The 22,752-nt window shown below is 49.9% G+C and overlaps 1 protein-coding gene across 6 annotated transcripts in view; it reads right to left on the bottom strand.

The window, feature by feature from the left end:
* Positions 1 to 22,752, bottom strand: part of WNK2 (WNK lysine deficient protein kinase 2) — a 149,596-nt gene that overhangs the window by 22,557 nt on the left and 104,287 nt on the right. For 3 of the 6 annotated variants that reach the window (XR_009696371.1, XM_061163609.1, XM_061163607.1), the window contains exons 20-28: positions 20,889 to 21,712; positions 20,640 to 20,709; positions 18,715 to 18,797; positions 17,927 to 18,618; positions 16,489 to 16,703; positions 15,430 to 15,618; positions 14,592 to 14,690; positions 7,869 to 7,913; positions 6,157 to 6,416 (exon numbers count right to left, since the gene is read on the bottom strand). Coding sequence is in view for 5 of the 6 variants with exons in the window: in XM_061163609.1 (XP_061019592.1) it covers positions 6,157 to 6,416; positions 7,869 to 7,913; positions 14,592 to 14,690; positions 15,430 to 15,618; positions 16,489 to 16,703; positions 17,927 to 18,618; positions 18,715 to 18,797; positions 20,640 to 20,709; positions 20,889 to 21,712 (2,477 nt within the window). In the remaining variant the exon portion in view is untranslated. The remainder of the gene's footprint in view (positions 1 to 6,156; positions 6,417 to 7,868; positions 7,914 to 14,591; positions 14,691 to 15,429; positions 15,619 to 16,488; positions 16,704 to 17,926; positions 18,619 to 18,714; positions 18,798 to 20,639; positions 20,710 to 20,888; positions 21,713 to 22,752) is intronic. The other 3 variants (XM_061163608.1, XM_061163610.1, XM_061163611.1) reach the window with 3 other exon arrangements.

A 22,752-nucleotide genomic window follows, 5' to 3' on the forward strand; every position in this document is an offset into this window, starting at 1 on the left:
TACTTCTCAAACTCTTCCAAAAAGCTGAAGAGGTGGGAACACTTCCTAAATCATTATATGTAGCCAGCATCACCCTGCTATCGAGGCCAGATAAAGATATCACAATAAAAATATTACAACCTAATACCTTTGATAAATACTGATGCAGAAAGTAGCAAACTGCATTCAATAGTATATAAGAAGGAGTATAAACCATGACCAGGTGCAATTTATCTGAGGAATGTAAGGATCATTTAATATATGAAAATCAATCAACATAATATACCATTAATAGAATGAAAGTTTGAAAAACTATGATCATCTTAATGCAAAAAACCACTTGCCAAAATCTAACACTCTTTCATGACAAAAGCATTCAACATACTAGAAATAACACAGAATATTCTCAGTATGATGAAGGCCATATATGAAAAACCCATTGTTAACATCATAATGATGTGAAATATTATGATGTGAAAAATCAGAAAGCTTTTCCTCTAAGATAAAGACAAAGATGGCCACTTGTGCCATTTCTATTCAATATAGTACTTGGAGTTCTAGCCAGAGAAATTAGGCAAGAAAAGGAAATAAAAGGCATTCAAACTGGAAAGAAAGAAGTGAAATTACCTCTGTTTGGAGATAACACGTTCTTATATGCAGATAGCCCTAAAGAACACACACACACACACACACACTGCTAGAATTTATGAATTTAGCAAAGTTGCAGGGTACAAAATCAACACACCACAGTCAGTTGTATTTGTATTCACTAGCAATGAATAATTTGAAAAGGAAATTAAGAAAACAATTACATTTAAACATAGAGAATAAAATAATTGGTAATGATTAAACTAACGAGTTGAAAGACTTATACACTGAGAACTGCAAAATACTGTCAAAAGAAATTAAAGCAAACTTAAATAAATGGGAAGACATCCTGTATTTATGGATTTGAAGACAATATTGTTACTATGTCAATACAACCCAAAATGAATCTAAACAGATTCAATGAATCACTATCAACATCTCAATAGCATTTTTTCAAGAAATATAAAAACTCATCCTAAAACTTATTTGGATTTTTAAGGGATTCCAATAACCAAAACAATTTTGAAAAAGATCAAAATTGGAAGACTCTGACTTTTTGACTTCAGAACTTACTGCAAAGCCACAGAAATCAAAACATTGTTAACGTTAGTAAGAGGATAGACTGTAGACAAGTGGAATAGAATAGAAAATCCAGAAATAAACCTTTGCATATCTGGCCAATTGATTTCCAACAAGAGTGCCAAGAGCATTCAATGGGAAGAGAACACTTTTTTTTTTTTAAACAAATACTGCTGGTACAACTAGATATCAACATGCAAAAGAATAAAGTTAGTCCCTTACCAAACACCATATATAAAAATTAACTCAAAATGGATTAAAAGCTCTAAACATAAGAGCTACAGATATTTAAACTCTTAGCATCTTTAGAGACCTCTTAGAAGGAAACATGGAGAGAAAGCTTTATAATATTGGATTTGGCAGTGATTTACTGCATATGATACCAAAGTCACAGGCAATAAAAGAAAAAATAGATAAACTGGACTTCATGAAAATTAAAAACATTTATGTATCAAAAGACATTATCAACAGAGCAAAAAGGCAACCCAAGGAATGTAAGATGATTTTTACAAATCATATTATCTGAAAAGAGATTAATATCCAGAATATATAGAGAACTCTTCCAACTCAACAACAACAAAAACACTCAATTCAAAAGCTCTTTCCACCGTACAATGGTGGATACAATAAGTCTGCAACCTGGAAGGCCCTCACCCTAGCATGCTGATATGTTCATCTCAGACCTCCAGCACCCAGGACTGTGAGAAAAAAATTTCTTTTGTTTATAGTTTAAAAATGGGCAAAAGACTTGAATCACAGAAGACCTACAAATGGCCAATAAGCACCTGAAAAGATGCCCAACATCACCTATTATTAGGGAAATGCAAAACGAAACTGGAAGATACCACTTCATATCTATCAAGATGACTACTATTTTTAAAAAAATCAGAAAAATTTTAAAAAGTGTTAGCAAGGATGTGGAGAAAGTGGAATCCTTATGTACTGTTGGTGGGAATGTAAAATAGTGCAGCTGCTCTGGAAAGTAGTTTGGTGATTCCTCAAAAAGTTAACACTATAAATACCATATGATTTAGTGATTCCACTTCTGGAGTCCCAAAGAACTGAAGGCAAAGACTCAAAGAAATATCTATATACCCATGTTCACAGTAGCATTATTCACAACAGTTAAAAGATAGAAGCACCCCAAGTGTCCAGCAATGGATGAATGGATAAAAAAATCGTGGCATGTACATACAACAGACTATCACTCAGTATTAAAAAATGCTCACTTATGCTACAACATGGATGAAACTTGAAGACCTTATGCTAAGTGAAATAAACTAGTTTACAAAAAGACAAATACTATATGATTCTACTTATATTAGGTACCTAAAGAAGTCACATTCATAGACAGAATGATAGTTGAAAAGGGCTGGGGCTAAAGGGGGGCATATATAGGCAATTATTTTTCATTGAGTGTAAAGTTTCAGTTCTACAAAATGAAAAAATTTTGTAGACATATGGTGGTGATGGTTGGACAATATAAATATAATTAATACCACTGAACTGTATATATTTTTAAAAGGTTAAGATGTTAAATTTTATGTTATGCGTATTTGACCACAATTTTTTAAAAAACTGAACCTGGAAAGCATTATACTAAATGAAATAGGTTAGTGACAAAAGGGAAAATATTGTATGATTCCTCTTACATGAGGTAAGAAGAGAAGTCAAATTCACAGAGACTGACAGTAGAATAGCGGTTACCAGTGGCTGGATAACCAGAGTTACCAGAAAGAGGTACTGGATAGTTGTTTCTTATTGAGTAGTTTCTATCTGGGATAACAAAAAAGTTCTAGAAATGGACAGTTGTGAATAGTTAAGAAAAAAACCAAAACCTTATTAAGAATCGCAGATACCTGAACAACACCATCAGCAGAGCTGACCAAGAGGACCTGGCCCAGCACAGATAAGAGAGCTGATGTGGTGGAGTCTGAACAGAAAAAGAGAGACTAGCCTGCCCGAGGCCTGGGTGCAGACCCTGCAGGGCCTTGGGGCCAGGTTATGGGCTCTCAATTCTGTCCCAGAATAATGGAGCAGAGATTTGAGGAGTTTAATGGAGGTGCAGTGTCAGAAGGGTGCTACAGAAGAGGAACAGAGGAAGTTCAGACGGGAGTGTGGATATGAGAGGGAACGAAAGGGGATGACCTCAAGCACCTATGGAGCAGTGACCAAGACTCACAACTTGGGTCAAGAATCCAGTCCCAGCAAGTTTTAAAGGACTGAAAACACACAAAAGTTGTTCTCTTATCACAGTGCATTTAGGCTAAAAAAACAAACAAAACACTAACAAAAAGATTAATAAATATACTGCTCAGTTGTGTCCAACTCTTTGCAACCCCATGGAATGCAGCATGCCAGACTCCACTGTCCATGGGATTTCCCAGGCAAGAATACTCGAGTGGGTTTCCATTCCCTTCTCCAGGGGATCTTCCCGACCCAGGGATTAAACCTGAGTCTCCTGCTTGGCAGGCGGATTCTTTACCACCTGAGAAGACACTAATAACTATATTACCTCAATTAATTACTATATTACCTCAAATCACCATGGAAACTATAAAATATTTGAACAGAAAGCTAAAGAAAATGTTATATATCGAAATCTGTGGAATGCAGCTAATACCAGTAGAAGGAACTTTATAGCCTGAAAGGCTCAAAATCAATGTACTACATATCTCAAGAAACTTTCTAGAAAAAAGTAACCCAAAGATAAAAGAAATAATAAAAGGAAGAAACTAATGAAACATACAATAAAGAATTATCATCAAAGTGATGTGCACTTTGAAAAGGTTAATAAAATTTATAAACTCAGAGAAATCACCATTATCAGGAATGAAAAACAAGACATCACTGCAAACCCTGCAAACTGTGAAGAGAAGATATTACAAACAACTCTATGTCAATTAATTGGAAAACAGATAAATTTAGATATGTACCAATTGTTAGAAAAGCAGAATTTAACACAAAGAATAGAAAACCTAAATGGTACTAAAACTGTAAAGGAAATTAAATCCATAATGGAAACCTTACCCTTAAAGGATGGAGAGAGATGTGACAAATACATACCAGCAAAATGTCAATCACAGCTCACAGGAAGAGGGTACCTGAGAGTTCACGGAAGAATTTTCAATCTTTTGTACATTTGAAACTTTTGAACCTTCCCACACTCAAAAAAATAAAATAAAAGGCCATCATCAAAAAATCTACAAACAATAAATGCTGGAGAGAGTATGAAGAGAATGTTGGTAGAAATGTAAATCGGTATAGCCACTGGGGGCTTCCCTTGTGGCTCAGCTGCTAAAGAATCTGACTGCAATGCGGGAGACCTGGGTTTCGATCCCTGGGTTAGGAAGATCCCCTGGAGAAGGGAAAGGCCACCCACTTCAGTATTCTGGCCTAGAGAATTCCATGGACTGTAGAGTCCATGGGGTCACAAAGAGTCGGATACGACTGAGCGACTTTCACTTCACTTCACAGCCACTGTAGAGAACAGTATGGAGGCTTCTCAAAAAACTAAAAACAGAGTTAGCATATGATCCTGTAATCCCTCTTCTGGGCATGTATACGGACAAAAACATGGCCCAAAAGGATACATGCACCCCAATGTTCATTGTAGCACTGTTTACAATAGGCAAGACATGGAAGCAACCTACTGGCCCATGGACGGATGAACAGATAAAGATGTGGTACACATATACAGTGAAACATTACTTAGCCATTAAAAAGAATGAATAATGCCTTTTGGAGTAACATGGATGGTCTTAAAGACTGTCATACTGAATGAAGTAAGTCAGACCAAGCAAGACAAATATTGTAAAATATCACTACTTTATGCAAAGTCTTTAAAAAAATGATACAAATGAACTTATTTACAAAACAGAAACAGACTCACAGACTTGAAGGAACTTATAGTTACTGCGGGGAAGGATGGGGGAAGGAACAGCTAGGGAGTTTGGGACTGACGTACATACTGCTATATTTAAAATGGACAGGGACTTCCCTGGTGGTCCAGTGGTTAACAATCCACCTTCTACTGCAGGGGAGGCAAGTTCCACCCCTGGTTGGGGAAGATCCCACATGCTTGCTGCAGGGCCACTAAGGCTGCACATTGCAACTCCTGAGCTCACACACTCTAGAGCCTGCATGCCACAACTAGGGAGTCTGTGCGCCAAACAACAGAAACCCACACACCACAACTAGAGGGAAGCCCCCACGCACAACTAGAGAAAGTCTGTGTGCAACAAAGAGGCCACGGGCCACAGTGAAGACTCAGTGCAGCCCCCTCCCCCACCAAAAAATGGATAACCAACAAGGACCTACTGTATAGCACAGGGAACTTTGTTCAGTATTAGGAAACAACCTAAATGGGAAAAAACATTGAAAAAAGAATAGACACATGTGTATGTATAACTGAAACACTTTGCTGTACCCTTGAAACAAAGATCACATTATTAGTTGACCACATTCCAATATAAAATAAAAAGTTAAAAAAAAAGAAAAAAACGAAACCCAGAATAAAATAAAACCTCCTGGCCCAGATGGCTTCACCAGTAAACTTTGCTAAACATTTCAGGGAGAAATAACATAATCTTGCACAAACTCCCCCAGGAGACTAAAAAAGAGGGAATACTCCTTCAAAGTAGGTTTTGAAGTCAGCAGTCCTGATCCAGGAACAATCACACAACAGAACCAAAGACAGCAGCTCCTCACTTCTGCCCCACGTGTTCTGGGCACACCTGAGCTAAAACGCAACAAGAGGTATCCCGTGGGTATGTCATGCAGACCATGCCCACTTTGCCAGCTTGGGTTCTGATGGAAGACAGTGAAGGTGGGGCCACCAGGACAAGGCCACATCTGCTAGCTGCTGGCCAGTCCCACCGAGACACTGCCCAGCACCAGGTCAGGGCCTACTGCTCTGCTGAGATCTGGAGTCATGGCTTCACTCCCATTCCGTCCCCTCGACTCTGGGCAAATCCATCCCCTTTCAGCCCCTCACCATGCCCCACTTACAGCCCGTGCCTCGCCAGAGGCCAGAGGCCAGCCTGCTGTGGCCTCCATGTCATGCAGTTTCTGCGTCTGCTTCAGCTGGTTGAGTGACGGCTTCAGTTGTGTGGCCCCGACCGTCTTGCTCGTCCACTCGTCCACCAGCTTGTGCAGGTCGTCCGTGAAGGTGCCTTTCTTGTTGTTACTGTTGTTCACCTGCGCCTGGATGTGCAGGGCAGGCTGGGGGCCCGGCTCAGGGCCCGGGGCCAGGCTGCTGGTGGAGGACCCTGGGGAGCACACACAGGCCAGGTTGGTGACACCGCCCGCCAGCACCCCTGGCCGGCTGCAGTCATTTAAACGATGGTCTCGCTTAAGCCAGGCAACACCTTGCTTCAGGAGATGGTCTGCATTTGGGGGTCCATGCAGTTTTAGACACAGTGGAGTGATCTCAGGCTACAAGGCTTTGCCAGGCAGCCATTACCCATCTCAACAGTCAGGGGTCAGGATCCCAACTGCTGGCAGCTTTACATAGTATCTACTCTGTGCCCACACTGCCCAGGACCGCCAGACCTCCGCGTGCGGGAGTTCAGAAAACTGCCGGTATAGCTGGACCCACACTAGGGGCAAAGTCCTCCGGCTTCTGCACTCGAAGTTCTAACATGAGTATCCAGGGGAGACTCAACAATACTTCGGGCAGAGTGCTTAGCAGCTGCCAATATCCTTCCAACAAAGGGAAGACGCTTGCGATAGGTTGGACTGCTGTTTCTGTGAACGATAATGATTTGGGGATCTGGAATTTAAGACACAGAAACCATGCCTCTCCTTACCAGAGCATGTAATAAAAATAAGGGGTACAAACACCCAGAGCCTTGGTGCCAACCAAGAGGCTGATGCTTGTAGAAAAAGGAACTGGGAGGCCCAGATGCCCAACGAAGGCCTGGGGCTGTGGCTTAGGTGAAGCTGGACAACGGTGAGCACACTTGGCCACTTTACTCAAAGGTCTTTTTTAAGGACCAAAATAGGACTTTCAAACTTTTAAAAATTATGTCCCTTTCCTCCTCCAGTACATAATTTCTGGTTGGCAATTTTGGATAAGCCAATTTTTTAATTTTCTGCACTAAATAAATAACCCAATGACCATCTCTTCAAACAAGTCATTGCAAAACATAGTTTACTTAGAGGCTAGCAATGAAAAAGCACAGACACAAACAGTTAAACATTAGTGATGAGATTTTACAGACGTTGCTATCTCTACATGAACATTTCAGCCCAAAAAGAAAAACAGAAAAATTTTAAAAATTAAAAAAAAAAGAGGCATGAGATGAGAGCAGTGGGCGGCCCAGGTAAACTGATACCCATTTTGTCCCGGCATCTCTCCTCTGTAGGGGCACTCATCTTTAGCACTTGAAGGAAATACTCATTCCTACGGTTTTGGAAAAGGAGCCAATTAATGATGGGTAATACATGGACGTTTCGGAGAAGGAAAGCCAGTTAGGTGTGAACTGGCAAGAATGCACAAACTCTAGGAGCCACGGAGGCTTGAAAGGGTGTCTGAGGGCGGCTATCTCGCCAGGTGGAGGCCCAGCAGCACCCACGGAGGGTGGGCACGGAGCGGGTCCACACCCGCCTACCCGCTGGGCCCTCGGCTCCCGGTCCAGCCGCGGAAACCCTGATGCACACTAGCCACAATAAAGCCCATGCGATGGAAGCGGACAAGGGGTAAAAAACCCGATAATTACGACTGCTGTGCTCTTTGCCTAGACAGAGACGCTTCAAGGCAGACCCTGCAAGGGAAGAAGAAACGACACAAGACCACAGGGTTAGGCGGGACAGCACACGAGGGGGACAAGCCACCACACTCTAAGCAAAGGTCATCAGTGTGCGAGGAGGAGCAAAGGCCAGCAGTTCAGAGAGAAGGGACCAGCCTCCTGGGCTAACTGGGAGGCCCCCACGTCAGTGTGGAGGTTCACACGAGCTTCGCTGAGGGGCGGAGGTGCAGGGCCAAGCCCCAAGCTTCAGGTAGAAGTGTGTGTGTCTCTAGAAGCATATTCCAAAAAAAAAAAAAAAAAGAGAGAAAGAGAGATAGCAAAAGAAAAAAAAAAAAAAACAATTAAAAAAAAAAAAAAAGCAAAGCACACTGCTTGGCTTTCAAATGTAAGGTTTTGGGGAGTCCTGCTGGTTGAGGCAGGATGCCCAGTAAAAGTCAGCCAGGAGAACTCTCAATGGAGCACAGCCTGGCCCTGCCTGGTGTTAGGCTCATGGGCAGTTTTCCAAGTGCAAAAAGATACATTGTTTTGCAGATTTGAGGCCAATCCGGGATCTTGGGCTGCCCTGAACAGGCCAGTGGTGAGTGTGGAGACGGAAATATGAGGAGCCCTGTCTACAGAGGTGGGAGGGAAGCTGATCCTCATTCTTGGTAACACAGCTGCCTCGTCGGGTATTCCCTATCCCTATCTCACCCTATGGGGCAGGGTGAGAGGCCCCCTTACTGCACCATCACTAAGAGCTCCCAGACCCCGTGCTCCCAGAGGCTACCTGTGCTAAGACAGATGGACAGTAACTTTAGTGTTTGGCATTGACAATTAGTGCCCACCTGGAGGGCAGATGAGCTGGTTGAAAGGGGCTGCCACACCCAGCTTACCGTGTGGCATTCCAGGCAGCCGAGCAGGCAAAGATGGGATGGGCAAGGATGGCTCAGATGCTCCCAAGGTCACTCAGCAAGGCCACGCTAGCATGGAGGGTCTGTTTGTGCTCCTGCCCACGGCCCCTCCCCTGGAGCACGATTCCCTACACACCCCCATTCTCCCAAAAGAGTGCCCACCACAGCACCATTCCCAGCCCCCTCACTACGGAAGGCCAGACCCTGTTTACTGTATTTGGGGACAGGGGCAAAGGCTTATTGGGGAAAAGCTGTACACACTGGCTCAGAAACCTAGCTCACACTGAGCTGCACTTATCTTGGTTCATCCTATTGTGTTCGCTGAGGCTGACTTGGTAAAAAGGGAGGTGCTATTCAGTTTGGGTCTGTAAAGAGAATAAAATGGAATTGGGCCAGGCAGGCACAATCCAGACTGATTCTCAGTGGAAACTCTGAAAAGTTTTTGCTGGTCTGCGTCCTGAGGTGGAAGCACAGAGCCCTTTAAGGGTTCCAAGGTACAAAGGGAGGTGGGTTCTGGGCTCTGTGACCGTTTATGACAAGTGAACACAGATTTCCTAGTCGAGATCCTGGGGTCGTACTGTCCTCTGGACCACAGCAGCCCCCTACAGACGACCCTGGGACCTGGGACTAAGTACTCTGCCAGCTCCCTGCAGTCTAACCGTAACAGGTTCTTTCGAGAGGCTGCTCTGTGCCTGCCTGGCAGCTCCTAGTGTTGCTAGAGCTCCGCATTCAGAGCTATCTCCTGTCACCCTCATGGGAAAGAGAACATGCCAGTCGGCCACAGAAGCTGCCTGCTAGAGGGAGCCTCTGCCTGTGGTCAGCCTGAAATCAGGGCTCCGGATCGATCTTTCTGGTTACCCATGCAGGGTCAAAGCCTGACACCAGGACACAGTGTTCAGAGCCAGAAAGCGTTACCAACCCACACCCTCACTGGACACAGCCTGAGGGATGGAGCATAGCTCCTGGCCTTCCATGCCCTGGCTGAACACGGGCCCTGAGGTGGCCAGAGCCTGGTCCGCTCCCAGACCTTGGGGTGGGTCTTTAACACAAACAAACCAGATTTGGATCCCTCCACACAGGTCACACTGTCTGGCTCTACAAAACCACAGCTGAGCAGGCCTCATGTGGCTAACCAGTCCATACTCACACCAGAGCCCTGCCCATCCTCAAATAGCCCCTTGAATCTCATCCCCTGTGTCTGTTCCCTGGCCTGAGTCCTGCTCTAAACACACACCATGCAGACAGCGCCTGATGAACAAGCCTCTACCCAGCCCTGCTCAACCCACAACGCGCTAGTATACACATCGAGTTCCTGCCTACAGAGCAGGAAGGAACAAGGCAGCTACAAGGAACATAAGCTACAAGGGAGCAATGCAAGGGCAGCAGGCCTGCACAGAACTCACAAAGGGCCCACTTGCAGCCCACAGGATACCTACATGGGACCCACACAGGCCCATAGGAAGCCGACATCAGGTGCACTTGGGGAATAATGGTTTTAACCAGCCCCACCCCCTGGTTTCCCATGAAGAGAGAGTCCTCCGCATAGCACTTCCATCCTTAGCCAAGGCTTAGCAAAAGCCAGCTTAGCAACCCCAGAAATACTCCGAGAAGCTTCCACACGGGCAGATGCTAGGGATCTGGGGCTTGGCAGCTTCTCCCAGCTACTGAGAAAACTGTTCTTTCCAGACTGCAAAGGGGCAACACACTGGATGACCTAACATCTTGTCCTGGTGCAGCTCGTGTCTGCAGGACCCCCCCATAGCCAGGCCAGGAGTCTCAGGCATTGCCCAGGCCTGCATGCAATGAGGCCCCCCACCCCACTTGCCCCTATATTCACTTTGGCATAGAAACAGAGGCGGCTCCTGGTATGGATGGCCAGCCCTGTCACACACCCGATCGATATTGTTTAGACCCTTGGACTGCCAGAATAACACCTCAAATCTCAGGATACATGATGCAGGCAAACAGCTCAAGAGGTGGGCCAGGGCAGCCACTATCACATCTGCCTGGGCCAGGCCCTGCAGCCACTATCACACATGCAGTTTATCAAGGTTCATACAGTAACAAAGCTCACGAGGACCTGGGGACAACAGCCTCAGTGTGGACCAGCCAGGGGCCTCCCTGCTTCCCCCATGCAAGAGGAGCAACTCCACTGGTCAGCCTTGCATCTGACATCAGGTGCTCTCTTCTGGCAGAGAAGACAAATGGGACATAGAGACAAAACATCATCCTGGGTGTCTCTGTATCAAGCCACCTAGACCTGAGAACGGAGCTGAAACTTCTCTGGGAAGCAGGAGCAGGGAGGAAGGATGTGTCTCGGCTCTACCCTAGGGTGACTCCATCCTGAACATCATTCCCCAAGTGGCACAGGGCCTACCCTTAGGACAGTTCATCCTGAGTGCCCGTAGTGTAGGCTGGGACTTTGTGAGTCCCCAGAGGGAGGGATGAGAATAGTCCCAGGTGAGGGAAGAACCTGGGGGGCTGCACTGTGGCACCTAGCGGTCACAGAGACAAACCTGCTACAGCATGGATGACACCCGGCCTGCTGCTGATGGACATGTGAGAAAAACAGAGGGCAGACCCCACCGTTCCACGTGCACAAAGAAAGGCTTGGCCTGCGCCAGTCTCTGTTCCGATGAAGAGTGGTGGCGGGGTGGGGTGGGGGCGCGCAGGGAGGATCAATGGGTCTGACCACAGCTTCTGACCAACAGGACACAACCACTTTCTGAACATGACCTCACACCCCTGACTCCAAGCTTCCTTGAACCCTCCACTGGCTGCAAGGAGGGGTCTGTGCCCAGAGCCTCACTCCCAAGTCTGCCCTTCCCTGAGTGCCAGCCCGCCTACGGCTCTGGGGGCTGGCCTGTTCTGGCGCCCACCCTACGGCAGCACCCAGGCTTCACCCTCCCCTGGCTCTCCATCCTGGGCATGGCTGCTTCACCACCTTGAGTTAGCGCCTCACCTCCGGAAGCTGCCTGCAGCTCCCCCCAGGTGCCCCCACCCATCTCCAGCCCCTCTTAACTTCTCCAAGCTTCATGGAAGCTGGGACCTTCTTTGTGTACTTCAAAGCTTAACGCAGGTTTTATTTTCCTAGAGTCCTGTCTCCTGTACAAACTGAAAACCTTCTCTTGGCTTTACCTCTAGCTCTGGGCTGGACCAGTTGCCCCCGCGACCCTAGAGCCACGGCCCTCAGCTCCCAAGCTCAAGCTCCCTCTGCCCTTGCAGCCAACCCAAAGTCCCCCTGCCTCTCAGGCTTCAGGTGCTGAAGCCAGCCCTAAACATTTCCCTCTGGTCTCTCACTGAGGCACGTGCTCCGTCTCCTCTCAGAGCACAAAGCTCCGGGGTCACCCAGAAACCGGCAGACTACAGGTCCAAGAGAACCCCCTGCCGGGCTCAGCAAATACCAGCGCCCGTGAGACAGGCTGGGGAGTGCTGGGATATCTCACCCTGTTAGAGTGGCAGGGGCAGGGGCACAGGCTCAACCGTCACATGGCTCAGCTGGAGGCTTCAGTGAGAGGGTCCAGGGCAGGAACCCATAGTACACCCTCCTGACCAGCAACCTCAGAGCCTGTGGGGGCCACGTTGTGGCCCAAAGACTAGGAGCTCAGCCATGCTGCTGCTGCTGCTGAGTCACTTCAGTCGTGCCCAACTCTGTGCGACCCCATAGGCTCCCCCGTCCCTGGGGTTCTCCAGGCAAGGACACTGGAGTGGGTTGCCATTTCCTTCTCCAATGCATGAGAGTGAAAAGTGAAAGTGAAGCTGCTCAGTTGTGCCCGACTCTTAGCGACCCCATGAACTGCAGCCTACCAGGCTCCTCCATCCATGGGATTTTCCAGGAAAGAGTACTGGAGTGGGGTGCCATTGCCTTCTCCGAGCTTAGCCATGGTATGCCTAAAAGGGCCACTGTGTGAAAACAGGCAGCATTACTGGATTCATAGCATCAGAGGAAATAAAGCCTTATAGGCCAGCATGTACCACCACCTAAAATCAATCTACGTAGGCCAGCTCCCTGTTTGCCACCAAGCCATGCCATACACATTCCTTTCTTCCTAGCCACACACATAAGCACAGAAGGAAAACATAAACCCTTTGTCCCTACTGAGCCTCAAATAATTTTTATCTTGAAACAATAATTAATAATGATATAAATGAAAACCCTTAAAAAAAAAAGTAGAACCACCTGAGTAGAAAGGTAGCCTGGCAATGACCTCAGGGGCTACATGGTACTCTTCACTCACACTTTTACCCCAAATGCCCTGCTGTAATCTGCTTCCCACACCTGGCCGGCCACCCTCACAGCAGTGATATACACACTTGTCCGACTAGGAGATGCCTAGAGATGCCTAGAGGTGCAGATGCCCTCGCTACAGCTTCCCAGGCAAGGCTGGGCACACACGGGCAGAAGAAAGAGGACTAGTGGGTGATGCGAGAGGTGAGCAGGGAGCCAGGATGCATGCAGGCCTCCCAGCCCCCTACCCAACTTGGCAACTAACCTGCAGACCCAAGACACCTGAGCAGAAATGGGGGAGGTGGGGTAGGGGTTGCTATTAGCTGACAAGGAGCACTGGGCAGTTCCTGAGCATTTCTACACAGTCCTACGCCTCTGACCTGTCCCTCCCGGGGAGGGTGCCAGAGTCACTCTGATGGGGATGGACACTGAACTCTGATGGATGCCTGCCATGGATGTGGCCTCAGATCCCAACGAGCACAATGTATCTTTATTGTACCAGCAAAAGCCAGAGGCCCTAAACCAGCATGTACAATCCAATGGGTAAAAAGCTCAATACTTCTGTTGAAAAACAAAAACCAGAAAACCTCACAGCTTCTGAATCATTGGCCAATTGATCTGAGGGAGGAAAACGATTTTGGACAGCCTGAGCAGACGCGCCATTCCTGGACATGGAGTCCCTGGGTACTAGCAGTGTGTTCCAGGGAGGCAGATGATGACTGGGACTTGAGTTTTGATTTAGCAGAGCTTTGGGGAACTGAATAATTGACTTCATCTCTGAGGTTGGTGAGATGAGAGGGAAATACACCAAGTAAAGTGCTCCAGCTAGAGAGAAGAGCAGGAGGGGCTGGGCCCCCAGAGAGGCACAGCAGGAGGCTTGGCATCACGTCTCTCAGGGTCAGATTCCTGATGTGACAAGAATGGAGTGGGGGCTGGGGCATCCTAGCTGGAGCACGTTCTCTCAGCATTTCCACATGCAGGGAGTGGGGCAGTGGGTGAACAGTACTGGATGTTGTGATACGGCCCTTGTACAGAAGTTACACCCTCCAGTGACCTTCTAGAACTGTCTCGGCTCGCTACATGCATGTCTTCAGAGTCCAGACACGTGTGAAACACACCATGCGTCTAGAGAAGGCCGGGGTTGTCTTTTTTGTTGTCGCTGGAACTGGGGACAGCGGACGTGTAAATCTGCCACGATTGCAACAGAAATAAAACTACGTCCAACATAAAAAAAGAAAAAACAAAAAAAACAAAAAACACTAAACAAAACAAGTGACAAAAGAAATGCAGAGCACCTTGGGGCCTGGGGCAGAGTGCCAGAGGCTGGTAGTGGGCAAACCACTGCACATGCTTTTGGTGTCCAGGCATGAGCCAGCCAAGAGCATGCACTGGCGCTTTCTGGGGCCAGAAGGGTGGGCATGGATGGGGTTCCATTTTTTTTATATTAAGTACATGATTTCAATGGGGGTGGGGTAAGGTGTCCTACAAAATGTATGGAAGATAATGAAGACAGGGAGGGGCAGGGGAGAAACCAAGGGCCAGGAGGTGATAAAATACAAAAGAACAAATACAGACAGATGGACACAGACACGGGTCCACTGAGGAATCGAGCGCGAGGTTTGCTACTAGACTTATAGGTCACTCTCTCAGACGTTGGGTGGTAAACCGTCCAGCCTGCAAATGAATATAGAGGGAAGAAAACAGAGAGACAGGCATCAAGTACAGTCTCTGGGATTCCTCCTACACACCACCAGCCATATCAGCCTCTTCACTTAGCATCCACGGCTCCACCTAGCCCAGCCCAGAGGACCACAGCCACTGATCACATAATGGAAAGGAGGCAATGTTGGAGCGGAAGAGAAGCGGACCCCAGGAGAGCGTGCGGGGCAGGGTGGGGGGTGGGCACCAGCAGCGGTCACCAAGACTTCTCTGGAGAGAGATGGTGGGGGTGGAGCACCTCATCGCGCAGCTGCTGCATCCACGGCAGCGGTGACGAGCATTTCCTCCTCAAGGCCAATCTCCCAGCTCAAGAGAGAGCTGTGCCCTCGTCCCCCCAACTGGCCCTCCTGACGGAAGGACCCATGTTTAGTGGGGAGTGGGGTAGGGCGGGGGTGGGCCAGTGCCTGGGAACCGGCGCAGAGCACACAGCAGATGCCACATCTGACCTCTCAGTGGTCCTGGCGCCTTCCCCAGGCCGGCTCTTGCAAAGCGCACCTCCCTCTGAGCCGCTTACAGCAAGACTTGATGATGGGCAGGCCATCCACTTTTCTCGTTCAAAATCTACATCTAACGTTTTTTTTTTTTTTTTCCTTAAGAGGCTGTCGGCAGCCTTGGCCGCAGCTCATGTCCCCTCTACGCCACACGGGCCCTATGAGGCTAGCACATGCTCGGAGACGGGCGAGCTGGGAATCACCTGGGCCATGCGCTCCGCCTCCATCACTGGCCAAGCCGGAGCAGATGTCTGCAGACAGGGAGGCCCGCACGGAGCAAGGCTGCTGAGTCTGAACTGCCTTCCCACATGGGTCTGAAGCTGCTGTGGGCCCTGCCCCAGCTTGGGCAGGGTCCTTAGCAGGAGGGGCTCTGCTGCAGTCTGACAAGTGACCTGGGTTGGGGGGAGAAGGGGTGACAGGCACGATGAGGCACCACAGGACAGACCAGCCAGCTCAGGCCACGTCTATCCTCTCTGCTCTTTGCTGGGTGACCTTGGGGAAGCTGAGTCCCTGCAGGCAATGGGTACATTGCTGGATCACCCATGTGCAGTTGTCAGGAAGATCGAAGAAAATGACCACTGTTTCCATTGGTGCTAACCTACGTTGTGCAAACGCTGTGAAAGGACCACGGCCCATCCGCAGATGTACACGTGGGCTCAAAGGGGACCTGTGGATTTCCTCACTCTCCGAAGCCTCGTGTTAGCTTTTGGAATTGATATGGAATTCATGTAATTTTGGGTAATCCTAGAAATTCTTGGGTGTGTATCCTGCAGGTTACCTGGAGAGGGAAGGCTTAAGGTCAGCTCACCGCTGGCTTCCCACCTGGTGCATTTGGGGCTTTCAGCTCACTGGGTCCCCACCCCAGAGTGTGGGGGGCTTGGGGTGTGTACTCTTAGTGTCTGGGCATTATGGTTAAAGGCTGGGGGGTGGGGAGGGTCGCTATCATCCTCTCCCTCCCCCAAGGCAGCTGCTCAACCCCCACTGTCGGGGGCTGACATACATCTGAGAGACGGGATCAGAGGAAGCAGACCCCAGCCCAGGCAGCACTCTGTAGGGAGGAGCACACTGCAGCCCACAGGCAGCTGGGACTCCAGTTCTTCCCTCTTGACAGGAGAGGTGGAGGCCTTGGCTCTCTCGGGCCAGAAGACGCTTCCTTGCTCCAATGAAAGGAGATTCAAGAAGCGCTCTTCCAAGGCCTAGTGCCTGCCTCCCATCTGCCCAGCTCCCACGTCTGAGGGTGGCTAGGAGGGCCCTGGGCCAACCTGTGCTGGAGGCCACGACCTTGAGCTGCTGCACCAGGGGGCTCAGCAACTTCCCCGCCTTCAGCTTGCTCTTGCTGGTCTTTCTCCGGCGGCCGATGGGTGGGGCCGTGTGGAAGAGGCCTAAGTTGGGGGGTAGCGGCTTGCCTAGGCGGCGGTACAGGGCCTCGATCTCCTGCTTCTGCTGACTCTGTAGCTCTGAGATCTCCTTCAGATGCCTGTGGGAGGGAAAGGAAGAGGGAAGCCAGGTGGGCATTCTGGTCATTTCCAACATGAGGCCCCTCCAGGAGAGCCCGGGACTGGTAGGACGGGTGTGAGGAGTAGAGCCTGCAGGGGAGGCTGGGCAGACAGGCCGTGCGCAGGGGACATAAGCGCATTTAAGCGTCACCTTCTGTTTACACCTAAGCCAAATGGGAGTATCACTGAGACCTCTGGCATCAGCTCACCCAACAAAACTGCATGAAGACCAGCCTAAGGCATTCAAGTTTTCCGATATATCCAGACTTGTAACATTGCTGGTTGTTTTTGGGGGGGTGGGGAGGACAGGGGGAGTATATGAACAACTTCACACATTTATGTTTACAATACAAACCCTACTTATAAACATGGGCGAGGAAACAAGTAATCAGGGCTCAGAATTGGAAGGCTGCCTTAGCTTATCAGGCAAATAAGTGTTACTTCCTCCAAGTGAGGGAACACAGCACAAGAGGCCTCTTAGAGGAGAGGAAGCCTGTACAAGCAAGTCTACAGAAAATATGTTATTAGCCAGGGTCCTGGGGCCCCAGCTGTGCCCAGTAGAGCTTCCAGCTAAGGCTGACCCGACAAGAAACACTATTTCTGAGAATAGAGCCAAGATGCCTGGTCACATGGGTGGGAAGCTGCTGTTAAGACTTGGGTGGAATCACTGGCTGTGGGCAAGGGCAGTTTCCAGAAAAGTCTAGGAAAGGCCTGGGTGGTCCCGGTTGGCCTTCCTCAGGGAGCATGCAGCTAAGGCTGGGGCCCTCTCTGCATAGCCAAGAGTAGGAGAGAGCACGGGCTTCTCCTGCCCATGTCTCCATTTCTGGGCCCACTCCAAGAACCCATAGCCACTCCTTCCCAAGGATTCCAGCCTCTCCTGACCTTAGTAACTAAAGTGTGGGGCCCTCTGGTCCTGAAGGAGACTTCATGGCTTAGCTGTATCTCAGTGACCCTGACCATAGCAGGAGCAGGTAAACTTGCAGGGGGAGAGAACAAGTGCGATCAAGGCCTATGTGTGAGACTGAAGGTGGAGGGGAGGTGTGGGCCCCAGAGACCAGGGACCAGATCCGACGGCAGGGACACTGCCTCTGCCCTGTCACCCAGCCCAAGCAGCTCAAAGTGCACACGGCAGGACGTGGACTTCAGCTGCCGGACACTTCCCCTGACACCACAGCCCAGACCTGACCTGCTCCACAGGACCTACTTCTCTCGAAGACTCTGCAGCTCTTTCCTGATATCAGCGTCCTCAATCTCTGAGTCGTTGTCACTGCTGATGTAGGATGACTGGGAGTGGAAGGAGGTCACGCTGATGGTGGGGACCTTCACGCCCATCCTGCTGGGCGTCTCCAGGCCTGGGGAGCCAGCCCGAGAGGACCTGTGCAGGAAGGCAGCGGCCTTCTTCACAAAGTCACTAGCCACACCACCACTGCTGCTGGGCAGGGAGGCATGCTTCTGCACAGAAGGCCTCCTGCGAGGGGACTCGTCCCCAGAGTCACTGGACATGGGCTCTTCCATGCCGACCTCGATGGAGGAGGCCGTCTGCGCCCGTCGCACAGCCAGCTTCATGTCTGGGCTGCAGGGAGCCTCGTCCAGGTAAACATCAGGTGGGGCTGAGTACCGCAGGCTATTGGAGGAGGCCAGAGTCCACTCATCCTGGGTGCTGACCACTGAGAACCGGCCCACGGTTTTGGCTGGCGAGCTGCCATCCTGCTGCCCTGGCCACTTCGGAGGGGATCCTGATACCAGAGTGCTGTGTGGCTGGGGCTGGCTGTCCTGGCCACCCTCAATCAACGTCCCCGGGCAGCTCTGCATGGACTCGGCCAAGGTTTCCCCAGGGACCCTGCTGGTCCGGTCTGTGGGCTCCAGATGGGCAGGGATGGCAGAAGCAGGGACATCCTTGGGAAACAGTGGAAAGGAAAAGATTCCACGCAAACACCATCAGACAGCAAGCCCGCCAACCCACTGAGCATCTCACTGGAGAAAACATCTTACCTGGGGGGCACTGGGTGCTCTGAGCGAATCTGAGGCCACCTGTCCTCCCTCACGGCCAAGCGTGTGGCTCAAAGATGATTCAGCTGTAGGAACGTTAAAACCATTACTCAGACTGGTGCAGAGAACAAAGGCAGGAGTGACCCAAAAGCAGCCATCCAGAAGAGAAAGGGAGGGGCTGTGAGAAGCGGTGTGTGCAGCTGGAACACAAAAACTACTGACATCCTAACCCCATCACTTCACAGGAGATGCTCTGTGATCCAGAAAAGGGGGGAGACATCAGCCCAATACTACTCAGACCCCTGAAGACCCCTGCTCCAGACCCTCAGGCACAGTCAGGCCTTCCACATACCTGACGACTATCACCTGTCTCACCTGTCCTCTCTATACCCCTGATGTACCCTGTCTCACCTGACAGCATCACCTTCTCTCTCCCTGACAAGTTCTGATGATAAAAGGGTCTTAGGAGGTCCAGGAAGATCAGAACAATAAGGCTGACTCCTAACCCTGCTGCTCCAAAGTCTATGGAAGGTCCCTGTCATCTGAGACTGTCTCATTTCCCCATCTACGGATGATACATCTGACCAGCCTTGCCGGGTTGCTGTGAAGAGTAAACAACAGAAGCAGAAGGAGTTGATGTGTGGAAGCCTGGCCTGAGTTGAGACCTGCACATAGCAAAAAAAAAACCCAGAGCTGTGTGTTAGCCTGAGCTGAACTGACATGCTGCAGTGGGCAGGCGGTTGGGGGAGGCATGACAGGGGCTGAAAGAGCCTCCAGCCAGGCTGGGGGGTGCCCCCACACAGATTCCTGAGAAGACCCAGATTCATCTGTCATGCAACCCCAACCCTAGGCAATACACAACACTCCTCCCTACATGATTGTGGTGAAGATCATACAATCTTGCTTTGCACACCTCTGGAGACAGAAGGCTCATTACCAACTGCACTCTATTTCTGATCAGCTCTGACCGCCAGAAAAATTGACCTTTTCCAAACTAGAATCTGTCTCTTAGAGCTTCCCTGTCAGTTCCATACTCTGGGCACTTGAAGGCACTGATGTTGCAGAAGGCGGCTGCCCATGGTACACAACTCACAGAAAGAAGGCAGAACGAGATAGAGAGGGCACTCAGGTACAATCTCTCACCTTCTCCCTTGCCCAGCCCACTCCTGCTTCATCCCATGATCCTTATCTTCCCCAGGTAAACATCACATGTTACGGTCTCTGACCCCAATCCCAGAAGCCCCACCCCTCTAAAGTGTGGCATCTGTAACAATGCAGTGTCCTGGGGTCCAGCCACAGAATCCAATGTTCCACTCCCCTTGTTCTGTGATCTGGGAGGACTGTTCTTGCCACTGATACACACCCATGGTCGCATTACAAGGTCAGCTGGATCCCCATCTCCCAAGAAATTCCAGGCCGAGAAGGAACCAACACCTTAGATCAGACCAACTCCCTTGTGCTAAAACATATGTGTTCAGGTAATGAAATGAGAACTACAGCAAGACTTCCTGCAGATGCACAATACTCAGGAGCCACACAAGAAGTCCTGTTTCAAAGCTTCACAGATGGCTCTAGGCTGGCAGCTTCCACAGACCTGTTGGAACTCCCCAGCCCCAGCCCTGCATTCTGTCCACAATAACCACAGTCATCTTGCAACCTCCGACAGAAATAGGAGCTAGGGGTATCCACTAGAATATACTGAGAGCACTGGGGAGCCAGACAGGCCCTGTTAAGATCCCAATACCCAGTCAATAGGGCTTTGACCCATTTCCACAGAGGGCTTTCTCTTCTTGGGAGTGTGAACACATGGTTTGTGCTAGAACTGCTTCTGCCACATCTGGGTCCCACCCAAGATGCTGTGGGGATGAAGGGTAGAGAAGCAGAATGTTTCAAAGGAAGGAAGGCTGGTAGCACCTACGGCTTGTTACCTGTCACTGACAAGGAAACGGATTGCTCCAGTGTGACCTCTAATCCAGGGGCCATTTCTGACTTTTCCAACTGAAGAAAGAAACAGAAAGAAAGAGCTGTGAGCCATACTTGCTAACATCTCTATAGCAAAGCTGCAAATCCTCTCCTCCAGTCCGAAGGATGGACTCCTCCCTAGGCAGCTGGAGCAAAACACGCGTGGGTGGGTCAGACATGAATTGCCTGGAGAAACTGCCTCGGGCAGTACTCACCGCAGGCTGGGGCAGCAGGGCCAGACTGCCCCCAGAGGCCTCTGAACGGGGCTCATCCCCTCTTGTGGGTTCCAGGGTGAAGTCTCGGTCACCTGCCTCCACAGGGGTCCCAGCCGAGGCTGAGGAGGTTGGTACGTGCTCCTGGTAGAGCAGAGTCCTCAGCTTCTCGTCCAGGCTCTTGATGGTGCTGTCCACAAAGCCCACCCTTGGAGGCGGCCCTTCTCCATCTGACTCCAAGGCTGAAGGCGGCTGAGGGGGGGCGGTGGGTGCCAGCGGGGGACTGGGGAGCTGGGGAGTGGCCAGACTGATCGCTCCCACCACAGTGGGTAGTGGGGGAAGGGGCTGGCTCACAGTGGGCTGAGGGGCCCCACCAGGGGCACCAGATGTGGGGGCCAAAGCCGACAGGGGCTCCCCCTTGGTGATGGGCTCTCTGGCTAAGGAAGGATCCCCCAGACCCATGGGGTGAAGGGGGGCCTCCAAAGGTGGGGCACAAGGCCCTCGGCCCATGCCAGGGGACTGTGCAGCAAGCTGAGCATCAAGAGTCTCCATTAGTGGCCAGGGAGTTTTATGCTCACTGGCCGGCCCCTGAGGGGTTCCTGGTCCCCCTGCCTGCATGGCAGGCCCCGTTGCTGGCTCCAGTTTAGGACTGGCAGCTGGTGGGGCCATGTCTTGGGACACAGCAGTCACGGGAGGGGATGATGGCACCAAAGGGGCTGGTGCACCACCAGGAAGGTCCCTGGGGCCTGCTTGGCTCAGAAGCTGCAGATCAGTTGAGAAGCTGGGTTTCTCCTTGGAGGACAGCTGGTCTTTAGAGGGTGCTGAATCTAGAAGAAATAGGAAAAATGCCTTTATACTAACCTATTCTGGTCCTATTCACCTGGCACTTTGCTAGCCAAAAAGATGCCTTCTTTGGGCTGGTAGTGCTGAATACACAAGTCCTCTTCTCCTTTTCTCCGACATGCCAACTTCATGCATGTGCTAGCTCCAGTGTGAGACTCCTTGCACACATCTTCCTGCAACCCTGCTTCCCACCTCAGGTTGTGTTCCAGAAGTGTTCCATTCAGCCACACTAGCACATCCCACCTTCCTTCTGATTTTCCTGTAGCACTTAGCCATCAGGCATAACCTATCCCTGTCTGTCGACTGTCTTTCCATGGCCCCATGTGCCAGGCAAGCTCCATAAAAACATGGCTCTTATGACCCCTGCACTGGCCCATTCCACAAAACTGTAAAATGAAATTATAAAGTCTTAAGTAGCAAGCAATACACATTCCCCTGCCCTGGAGAGGACAGTAACTTCTGATGAGCCGGATACCATGCTTTGGTAAGATCAGAAGCTTGGACCAGCTTGAGAGGAGATCAAGATGAAGGAGTAGAAGGACAACGTGTTCACCACCCTCTGCAAACACGTCAAAAATACATCACAGGTGGAACAACTCTCACTAAAATCAAACTGAAGACTGGCAGGAAGCCTTCTGTACAATCAAGGCTGTAAAGGTCCACACTGAGTCGGGTAGGAAGTGATCAGGTCAGAACTGATGCCCCTAGCAGGGGACACAGAGGTAAAGGGGGATTGCATGGGCTTGGAGATCCTCCCTGAGGAGTGAGTGGTATGAACCACACGTTAGATATCCCATCCCTGGGGTCTGACACCAAGAAGATGAGTCCCCTCGGTTGATTTGAAAACCAGTGGGACTAACAGGAGGGCTGTAAGAAACCTAGAATTCACTCATGAAGAGTGTGAATACTCTGTTTACTCCTAGAGGAAGTAAACGCAGAGGAAGCAGACTGAAAGTGCCTGGGACTCTGGTCAGTTTCCTGCAACTGATCCAAGGCATGCCCCAGACCACACTGAGCATCCACT

The sequence above is a fragment of the Dama dama genome, chromosome 16 (genome assembly GCF_033118175.1).
Source record: "Dama dama isolate Ldn47 chromosome 16, ASM3311817v1, whole genome shotgun sequence".
In the NCBI taxonomy this organism is placed as follows: domain Eukaryota; kingdom Metazoa; phylum Chordata; class Mammalia; order Artiodactyla; family Cervidae; genus Dama; species Dama dama.